General features: G+C 36.5%; 1 protein-coding gene across 1 annotated transcript in view; it reads right to left on the bottom strand.

Moving 5' to 3' along the window:
- ATRX (ATRX chromatin remodeler) overlaps window positions 1-11,505 on the bottom strand; it is a 256,653-nt gene that overhangs the window by 49,157 nt on the left and 195,991 nt on the right. The window contains exons 28-30 of the mRNA XM_004715899.4: window positions 9,586-9,694; window positions 3,872-4,049; window positions 1,280-1,474 (exon numbers count right to left, since the gene is read on the bottom strand). Of these exons, the coding sequence (XP_004715956.2) occupies window positions 1,280-1,474; window positions 3,872-4,049; window positions 9,586-9,694 (482 nt within the window). The remainder of the gene's footprint in view (window positions 1-1,279; window positions 1,475-3,871; window positions 4,050-9,585; window positions 9,695-11,505) is intronic.

The raw sequence follows: 11,505 nt of genomic DNA, 5'->3' as shown, positions 1-11,505 counted from the left end.
CGAATTTTGGGAATAATGAGGGCAACAAATGTATAGATGTGCTTTACACAATTGATCTATGTATTGTGATGAATTGTATGAGGCCCAATAAATTGATTAAAAAATGTATTAAAAAAAGAAAAGAAAAAAAATGAGTAGGCTTCAGTAGATTACTCCTAAGGGTTCTTTTCCAAATATGGAAGGTTTATTTGCTTTATAATAATGAAAAAATGTCAAGACAAGGCTTTTTTTGCTGATTTGTTATTATAAAGAATGTTAAGGAAAACACAGTTTCACAGAATTATTAAAATACTGTATGCCCTCTACTGGAAGTTTTCTAAAAAAGAAACATTACTTTCAGCTTTCTACTCAGAGATCTTTTGCTAGAAGACTGAACTATTTGTACACCCACCCCACCCCGAGAATATCGGGTGTTCAGTTTTATTTTATTTTCCAGCAATTTTATTTGCAAGTAATTTACATATCATATAATTCAATAATTCATTCACTCAATCATATCATGGAGAATTATACAATCACCCCCACATCAATTTTAGAACATTCCCCCTTCCCCCATGGTTAAAAATGATTAACGCAATCACAATCGGTTCAATACTCCATTCCCCCTCCTGTCTTCATTAGCTACTCCCGAAATCCCCTTTCCCTCCCTACCCACCCCCGGCCCCTGTAGTCCCTGTATCCCTGGTATCCTTTACTATCATTATGCCTCTACTCCTCCTGTGATTCACAGCTGTGGGACCAAATAGAAAACAAAATCATACTAAGGTGGTAAGGGTAAAACAGAATAATATACAGACAAAAATACTAATAATGTGTAAGAAGGAAAAGACCACCAATAATAATTTAAAAACAGGGAAGAAATTTCTGTCATGGAACCAGTAAGAGATACTTGCACCCAGAACAAATTCAGGTCCCATCTTTAGGGTGGTCAACTGGTAAAGTGTTGAGTTTGATCCAGTATAATGAAAATAACAATGCTTTCTGCCTGATAGTAAGTCTGATTGCGGCTCTTGCCTGTGGCCAGAGCAGATTCACCAGTGGCTCAGAAGACTGAACTTGTTATTTGGCATAAAATATTATTTCAGATTATACATTTCTTCATGGAAATACCTGGATAATTAATCAAATATCCTTTTAATTTATAATTATCTAGACAAAGTTTGTTAAATATAATTTTAGAATCTGAAAAACTCTTATCAGATGATTAACTTCCATAGTAGTAGTAAAATGTCCCAGGTCCATATATATAGTTTAAAGCTAATAATCTAAAAATGTTTACCTTTGGAAGCATGGGAGTATCTCTTTTTTTCTTCTTTTCTGAATTAGGGTCATCTAATAAATCTGGCTCAAAGGTATAAAGTTCAGTAAGCTCATTCATTGTAAAATGACGTTCAACCTGTTGCTGATCAACAACTCGAAAAGACAGTGACTGCTTAGTTACTTGCCGATCATAAATCTTATCTTCCATGGTTCCCTTTGTAAAAAAGAATAATACACAAATAAGTACAATTTTGTAAGCCTGAAAATTAATCATGGAGTTATTGGTGATTACGAAATAGTATACTTCATAGTAATGTAGTATCATAAAGCAAATTTTATTGGCAATATTAATACATAAAAGATTTAATCTGTTCATAATTTACAATGACAAATTAGAAAAACTGTTAACCATTCTGTATTATGTAACCAAATTACAACGATATATTACTATATATATTCTTGTACTTAGTGGAAGGAGGAGCCTTGGTGGCACTGTGGGTTAGGTGTTGGGCTGCTAACTACAAAATTACTGGTTCAAACTTGCCCGTCACTTTGAGTGAGAAAGGTGAGGCTGCCTGATCCCTTGCAGATTGAGACTCACCCACTCACTGCCATCGAATGGATACTGAGTCCTAGCGACCCTATAGGACAGAATAGAACAGCCCCTCTGGGTTTCTGTAATTCTACAGGAAAAGAGAACCTCGTCTTTCTCCTGAGGTGTCACTAGTGATTTTGAACTACTGGCTTTGTGGTTAGCAAGCAGCCCAACATGTAAACACTATAGGCCAAGAAGTCCTATATAGGGGTGCTATAAGTCGGAGCCAAGTTATTTTTTTGGAGGGCAAGGGGAGGGGAACTTGTACCAGAGTGTTATGAATTGAATTAGGAGCCCTGGGAGAAAGAGACTTTCTACTCCCAAAAAGAGTAGTCTTAGAAACTCAAAGGGCAAGTTCCACCCTAACCTATGGGATTGCTCTGAGTAGGAATCGACCCAATGGCAGTGAGTTATGGATTGAATTATGCCCTTCCAAAATACAAGCTGTAAAGCCTATCTTCCATATCTATAGTTTTAACACCATTTGGAAATGGGTTCTTTGTTATATTAATGGGGTAGGATTAATGTATGGTATATCTTCAGTCAATCTCTTTGAGATATGAGATAAAATAATCAAGCAGAGAGATAGGGGTTGGGAGATGAAGATAATGTAGGAGCAAAAACATAAAGAGAAAAAGCTCTTCCTCCACAGCTGATAGAAAGAGACTTTTCCTTTGCCCAGAAGCCTGAATTCAGACTTCCAGTCTCCTCAACTGTGAGAAAATTAATTTCTGTGGGTTAAAGCTAACCATTTGGAGTATTTCTGCTGTAGTTACAGTGGAAAACTAAGACAATTTGGTATTGGAAGAGGGAAGTGTTGCTCTAACTGATACCTAAAATGTGGAAGCTGTTTTGGAAATAGGTAACGAAAAGTTTTAAGATGCCCAACAGAAAAAGTCTCAGTTGCCTTGAAGAGACTGTTGGTAGAATTCGGATATCAAAGGCAATTCTGAAGATAATTCAGAAGGAAGTGAGAAGAGCTACAGAGAAAGTCTATATAGAAGAGCTATAGAGATTACATGTGGTATCAGCAAGAAAATGTTGCTAGAATTGCGGACACTAAATGTGCTTCTGGCAAAGTTTTAGCAAGAAACAAACAAAGGAGGAAGAGCAATATATTTATGCAGTGGTAAAGAACTTGTCTGATTATATTCAAATATTAGGTAGAAGGTAGAACTTATATGTGATGAACTTAATGGGATTTTAAAGCTAGATCTAAAGGGGATGTATGGTTTCTCCTTGTCACTTGCAGTAAAATGCAAGAGTAGAGATGGTTTAAAAATGAAATGTGCAAAATGGAAACAACTTAAAGATTTGAAAAATTCTGTTGAACAAACTGAGAACACCTGTCTTAGAATTTTCATCCAAGGGAATGCCTACCCAATTTTTAAAAACAGATAGATTTGCTAATGAACCCAGCCAACTACCATAGCAGAAAACCTATCAGCTTATACTGAATGGGCCATAGATAAGAGGAGGAAAGAAAACTGTTGCCTCTTAGAAATCTATAGGTAGTAAGAGGTCAAATGAGCTGTATCTGTTGTGCTCCAAGAAAAGAAAAGGACCATTCCTGGAGCAACGCAGAGAACATCAGAACTACTGCAAAGAGTATGGGAAGCAGAGTCATATGGGTTTGAAAGAGTAGGCCCAAGGGTTTCTGGATCTCAAAGGGTAGGATCACAGCCTACATTTCGGAGAGTTAGATCTTTGCCAACTTGGTTCCAGATTGTGGGGCTGCTCACTACAGATGAAGGGGTGGGGCTGGCCAAGGAGCAGAAGAACTAGACCTGCCTTGTTTGAGGGTGTAGGTTAAGCACTTAAGATGGACTAGGAGGAAATGGACCAAATATAAAGAATAAAATCTTAAGAGGCCAAAATTACATTCTATTGCTTTATATCTAGACTGACATTTAAAATTTTCTTTGTCTCTCTGTAATAAACATATGTGTATACCCTTAAAATATCAGTTTAGCCCAACCATTCAATATGAAATAGAGAATAAAATTATATACCTACCTGAGCTAAGAACCTATATACATATACAGGCTTAGTTTGTCCAAAGCGGTAAACTCTGAATATACTCTGGATGTCATAAGATGGATTCCAAGAGGCATCAAATATAATCACTCGATTAGCAGCTACCAGATTAATTCCAAGAGATCCTGCTTTGGTGGAAATGATAAATAATCTCCCTCTGAAAATAAAAATAAAGAACAAATCCTCTTGTAACAGAAGTAGTGGCATGCGTCACACGTTTTGAATGTAATATGAATTTTTTACACTAAGGCAGTCTTTGAAATAATCAGGAGAATAAAAAATTAGGTTTTTACTGGGGGGGGGGAAGCAAAAATATGAGGCATATCTAAGTAGTTAAACTTGTGAATTTATATGCCTATGAAGAACTCTATTGCTAAAATATGTAATAGTAAGAGTTAGGAACAAGTATACAGAATATTCCACTAGGGAAAATGTGCCTAAGAAACAAAATGAAAAAAATGAAACTAACAAATTCTCTCATTTAGATGTTGGGAGCAAAAGGAAGAATTTCTATTTCTGTAAGAAAATTTGATAATGATTAGTGATATATACATAGACAATTAAGCAAATGATAAAATACTTCAAAAATCATGGTATTTTATACGGTATGAATATGTACATTGTTATCACAGAACAAACATCCAAACTGATTCAGGCAAGTATTATGAAAAAAAAATGTTAGGAGAAAAAGCAAGAGAAACCGTTTGTGAGCATTTTCAAGAGTTAAAACTGTAGGATATATAATACTGGATGGAATTAAACACAAAAGGATAAGCATTGTATGAGATCTCTATTATAAAAAGTCAAGAAAAGGCTTTCACACTAAAAGAATTATTTAGTAATTTAATAAAGTGTGGGAGAAGCAAGAGCATATTAGGGTAGACGATAGACATGTGTTAACATAGGCAAAGTAGAATAAGAGGGATAACCAAAAAAAAAAAAAAGGGGACAACATAGGGGAAGACACTGGGAGAAGTGTAAAATTAAAGGCAACAGATGTAAAAACTGTTTATATAATCCTGCAATAACAGTGCTCTATGAGTAAATTCATGTATAAACACATAGGCTGAACTAGTGTGGGAGGACGAAAGGGACCATACTTCCAAATATATAGATTTAATAGAGGATATTCCCACATATGTATTTACTAATGCTACAAATATATCTATGAATGTGTTGGAGCATATAGTGGGCAAAGTTATGAAAACTTCTATGAAATACCAAGCATCTAAGGTAGTGAGACATGGGGCTTATGGGCTCAAGACCATGGTCTCATGTGACACCAAAGTCAATTGGCATAACATAGCCCAAAAGATAATGTTCTACATCCTACGTTGGGAGTAGTGACTGGGATTTAAAAACTTGTGAATAGCCAGCTAAGTGTAACTACTGATTTCTCCCTACTCAGAGAAAAGAGTAAGTGAGGAACATCAAAGATACATGGAAATAATTACTCTAAATGTCTAAATGGACCACATAAAATTCAGTCTCCCTGACCCTGGAACCCGATACCCAGTGACCAATACTAAGAGCTCTCAAAGTTATCGCATTGAAATCCTAAACAGAATGGGAGAAAAATGAAGGTATAAACTCAAGATCATAAAACAACACCCCCCAGAAAAACAAACAAACCCTAGGCTTACAGTCAGATAGAGAATGCTAGAACCGCCAAGACAATTACTCCACCTAGCCACACATCAGGTCTGGAATGGCATTCACTGCCTCAGCTCTATTATCAGCCAAACAATAGGTAGGTCTCTAAAGGGAGCAATAGCACTCGGGAGATACACCCATTTTCAAACAGTCAACCATTTTGACATCAAAAGGAGTGAGTTTAGAAAGATTAGGAAAAGGGCAATGGAAAAAAAAAAACAGGGAGGAAATGGGTTAAGTACTATCACATTATTGGGACTGCAATCAATGCCCTGAAACAAAATTGTTGGGAAAAAACTGATCTGTAAACCTCCATCCAACTCATGATAAAAAGAAAAAAAAAAAAGAAGAAATCAAATAAAAACATCACGTATATTCATACTAGGAAGTATTATTCTGCAATAGAAAGGAGTAAATTTTGATAATAGAATCTCAAAACAATAGAGCAGTGCTTGTTAATCATAAAAATAATTAAGAGCACACTGTTGAGAAAAGGAGTACAACTTGAATTAAAGCAATGACAGAGCAATTATACACACTGAAATTGCTGTTCAGTGGTTCTCTATATTTTAATCGCCACCACCCCCTTCCCCCACAAAAAATTAGCACATACAGTGTTGTTAGGTAACAATGAGTCAGTTCTGACTCAGAGTGATATTATATACAACAGAATGAAACACTGGTCTTGTGCCATTACACAATTGTTGGTATGTCTGAGTTGATTGCTCCCACCACTGTACTAATCCATCTGAAGATTTTCCTCTTTCATGCTAGTCGTCTATTTCACCAATCCTTCTCCAAAGAGTCTTGAGACTATGTCCAAAATCATTGAGGTAAGGTCTTGCCAAAGTTGCTTCTAAATTACTATGGAGCCCTGGTGGCATTAGGTTGCTAACCGCAGAGTCAGCTGTTTGAAATCACCAGCAACTCCACAAGAGAAAGATGAGGCTTTCTACTCCTGTCAAGTGTTAGAATCTTGGAAACTCACTGGGGCAGTTCTATCGGGTCCGATGGGGTTGCTGTGAGTCAGCGTGGACTTAACAGCAGTGAGTTTGGTTTTGAGTATTAAAAAGTATATAATTTGGAACAGGAAAACAGCATATCCTTGAAAATCATTGAATTTACAAGGAAGCTATGTCAAAGAAATTAGACAAAAAAAATTACATTAAGATACCATCTAAACCATGGAAAATAATCTAAGTGCATATTGATAGTGAAACAGTTAAGTAATATGTCATTTCCTTGATAGAATATTGTGAAACAAATTAAAGTGCTACATATGAAGATTATGTAGTAACAGGTACAATATGGAATGAAATTAAGTGAATGATGCTTAATTTATGGAGCAAGGGACTTCCAGCATGATACTGTGATAAGTTCATGGACCTGCTCCCCAACAAAACTAGCAAAAATTATTTTAAAACATACATTTAAAGCCTTACAAAATGGTTCCAAAGATATACAGCAAATGAAGAAGTCATTATTTAAGAAAATCTCCATAATGAACTTCCTTTCCTTCTGCCATTTCATGTTAAATTCAATATTTTTGGTTTTCCTTATTAAGCATTTGAATGCATATGAGGTGATTATGGCTAGGGTGAGACATATCATAGCCCTCAAAGTGATTGACACCTTTGCTTTTAAACACTTGAAAGAGTTCTTTTGCAGCAGGTTTTCCCAATGTAAGATAGTGTTTGGTTTTTTTTGACTGCTACTTCCATTGGCAATTATTATGGATCCAAGTAAAATGAAATCCTTGATAAGTCTTTTCTCTGTTTAGTCTAACGTTGCTTTTATTGGTCCAATTGTGAGGCTTTTTGTTTTCTTTATGCTAAAGTATAATTCATAGTGAAGGGTGAAGGCTGTAGTCTGATTTTCATCAGTAAGTCCTTCAAGTCCTCCTTACTTTCAGCAAGCAAGGTTGTGTCATCTGCATATTGCAAGCTGTTACACAGCCACCTGCCAGTCCTGATGCTGTGTTTTTCTTCATGTAGTCCAGCTTCTTGGATTATTTGCTCAGTACAGAGTTTGAACAGTATGGTGAAAGGACAGAACACTTATATAAAAGTCTTTCTTTGAGAAACATAGGTTCCAAGGTGGGACAGATAGTTTAGGTTCAACTGCTAAGACGAAGGTTAGTGATTTCAACTCACCTATCAATACAGCAGGTCATTCTGGCAAGCAGCTTTCGTTAAGATTATAGTCATGCAAAACCCTATCAGGGAGTTCTACTCTGTAATACCAGAGATTTCTTCTTTTTTTTTTTTTAAATACATGAGATTTCTTTGAGTCTGAAAGGACTCAACAACAACCATGACAAAACACAGTATACAATTATTAGAGAACAATTTAGTTTTTAGGGGTTCAAGACAATGATAAAGTTAGTGAATAACTATTGAAGTGTATTATGAGAGATCTTTGTAATTTTGTATCAGGATCGCACTGATAATTACACAAGGCAATGGCAGATAACTACATATACAAATAAAACCAATGTACTTTATTTTTGCTTTGCTATCCTACTATGGTTAATATAAGGTGTAACTGCAATAGGAAATTAGTGAAGAGACCACAGTTCCATAGTATCTTTCTAAGTTCTTGTAATCTATTTTATTTCTAAATAAAAATTGTAAAAGTACAAATAGTACTAAGCTAACTAGGGAACCTGAAACTACTGAACATTACATTCCTTTTTAGCCAATCCACAATACTGTGGATATATTGTGTTAAAGTTTATCTTGTGTGTTTTTCAGGCTGATTTCGTATATTATAATCTATATTCTACTCTGGAATTTATTGATTCTTATACACAATATGGGTGTGATCTGTAACAACTGTGAATTCAAGCTGGACAAATTTAGTCACACCAAAGTAACACCCCATATCCTTAAATTATGCATGCCTCAAGGATTCATTTGAATCAGAGATACTTTTTGGCATGTGTTTATTAGAGATTCATTTTGTAGTTTAAAATGCTTTAAAATGAAGAAAGGTGTGTGCCACGGTTGTATCTTTTCATCAAACGTATTCAACCTGTATGCTAGACAAATAAGGCAAGAGGCTGCACTACATGAAGAAGATTGCTCTACACTACAGAAGCTGGACTACATCAAGATCGGAGGAAGACTCATTAACAACATGCAATATGCAGATCGCATAACCTTGCAGGCTGAAAGCAAAGAGGACTTGAAGGACTTAAGGAGGAAGGTTATACACTACAGTATGGATTACACTTCAACATAAAGGGGAAAAATCCATTTTTGCTATATTAAATCTACAAACACAAAATGTAGTACTTTCTGTGAGATATTCCAGTAAACCGACCCCAGCAGGTAAACTGGAGGAACTTCAGGGGAAGCCTTAAGCTTATGGCTGGCATCCTGAAGGGGAAGTGGGAAAACCCTGAATTTGTGACCAATAGATCAGATGTGAGACTGCTGTGTGAATTCCTGAATTTGCTGGTGGCAGTCTGAAAAACAGTGCTACATGGGCACAGGCGTAGAAATGACTGAGAAATGGAAAGATGTGATTAGATTTCACATTTGATGGATTGAATTTATGCTTTTCTTATTCATGAAATTATATTCACACAAAAACTTATAAGAGGAATGTTTCCGTTTGCTTCAGTTGTAAGCATCAAAACTCAAATGGCCCTCAGCTGGGACTGAGAATACAAAATGCTGTAATACATACACACAATCGACTACTACTAAGAAATTAAAATACATAAGCTATTGATATATGCAACATCCCAAGACAAATTAATGTGATTCAATTCATATGACATTCTAGTAAAGGCACAACTATTGGAAAAGAGAACATATAACTAGTTTCGGGGTGTGAGGAGTGGGGAAAAGATGTTAACTACCAAAGAACATGGGCAATTCTTTTTAGAAAGGAGTTATGAGACAGGCTTGTACTCTGATGACATATTTTACAATTGTCAAAACTTGTAGTATACACCCAAAACAGTGAACTTTACTCTATGTAAATTTTAAATAATTTTTTAAAACTCTGTCTGTACAGAAAATGGTTCCTACCTCACATTAGTTTCATCATTAAATTCTTCAGCCCACTTCTTCCTTGACTGTGCAGTAGTAGAACCATCTAAACGGTAATAGTCAATGTTTCGGAGCCACTTTCCTTCCCCTGAAAATGTAAAAATAAAATAAGAGGATATTTGATCGATTGTTCTTTGAAAGATTTTCCTCCTTGCTTGTCACTTAAAAGCTGCTTATACATATTTTATTTTATAGCACAGAATTCCTCCAAATATATATTAACAATTAAATCTGTAAACAACCAGTTTTTCCTCCCTCCTAATTAACAACCTGATAGTGATCAACTAAAAACTAGGAAAAACTAGAATGCTTATATTCATTTACAGAACTAATATATACAGAAGATTATGTATCAGAAACTAGCCTACAGTCCAATCACAAATTTGCAAACATTTTCCTTTTTAAGAAAACATTTGTCATTTGGGTGTAAGTTCACAAAAGCATATTGCTTTTCTTTCGGCTGTTCATTTGATGACACTGCTTATGATCCCTACAATAGAATCGCATGTACTATACTGTATAATACATTATATTGTATAATTTCATGTATTATATTATCTCTGTGTTTCCCATTTCCATTTGTCCTCCTTCCTATCTCTTCCTACCTTACAACATTTTTCCCTGGGTCAATCCTGCCCTTTTGGTCTCTGGTTGACTATTCTCAGGAGTATGTATTTGCTTGGTGTTATTGTTCACCCTACAGTCCTTGTTTGGTAGAAAGCTGAGTGAATTCAAGCCAGTTCCAAGTTTGAAGAGTAACTATCAGACAGGTAGGCCTAGTCTTTTTTTAGTATTTTGAATTTTTTCCCAAAATGTCCTCCCACTGTATCCATTACTTTCTATTGTGATTCCTTTTGAAGAATCAGCATAATTCTTATTATATTATACAATATACAATAATTATCTGAAGAATTATTGCATCAGCCCAGCACAACCTACATCTTCAGGTCTCTGTCAGGATTACGGAGACTGAGGTTTGTGAGTCTACTTACATCTTATGTGGCCATTCATAAGCTTTTAAGACTTCCTTTGCTACTCACCAAAGAAGTGCACAGAAAACCGTCTCTGAAGCTATCGTCTTGAGACACCATGCCCAGCAAGTCATTCTTTCAAGGTGTTTGGTAATGGTGAAAATGTTTTCATAACTTCACACTCTGAATGATTTAGTGTGTACTTGTGGCTATATTTGTAGTACATAAAAGAGGTCTTCAAAAGGTTCATGGAGGGAACCAGTGGAGAGGTCTGGGGGGCCGGGCCCAATCCCAACTACTACATGGACACCTGCCCCTCCCCCCAGAAGAATCTATTTCAAAGGACGACATTGAATCTGCAGCTCTGGGAGAGGGACTTAACTGATCGGAGCACACGGGAGCAGATGAAGAGGGAGGAGGAGAGAGTGGGGCACATCGTAGCCCACAAGATCGTGAGGACGATGTTCCCAATTAGAGCAGCCAGCCCACAGAGAGGACCACATGGCCGGCCCCACTATGAGACATGACGCCTCTCACTGACCCATAGCCCTTCAGGGGAAAACACCAGAGACACAGTATGGGAATGGCACCTGATCTGATCCCGCCACACCGAGGCAAAACATTAAGGGGGTGCAACAGAACAGCAAGGGAACAGAGGGGTGAGGTTCCCAGGGAATGCTAAAGGGGGACTTTGGGGTCAGGGCATGGTGCCCCAACTGGAAAACACTCCTAAAAGCCAACGATCCTGGAACTAATTCCAGCTTTTCTTTCTTGTTGTGTTTTAATTTGTTCTTTATCAGTGGTTTGTTGTTGTTGCTGTTTTGTTGTACATTATTGCTTGGTTTTGCTCTGTCTTGTTTTTGTGCATGTTGCTATCTCCGCAGGTCTGTCTAAATAAGATAGGCTGGATGAACAATCTGGAGGAGAA

This window comes from Echinops telfairi, unplaced genomic scaffold, assembly GCF_000313985.2.
Source record: "Echinops telfairi isolate 266 unplaced genomic scaffold, ASM31398v2 ScPeMD7_34;HRSCAF=130, whole genome shotgun sequence".
In the NCBI taxonomy this organism is placed as follows: Eukaryota; Metazoa; Chordata; class Mammalia; order Afrosoricida; family Tenrecidae; genus Echinops; species Echinops telfairi.
Note: the sequence above shows the minus strand (reverse complement) of the source record. Positions and strands in the feature narration are given on the sequence as shown.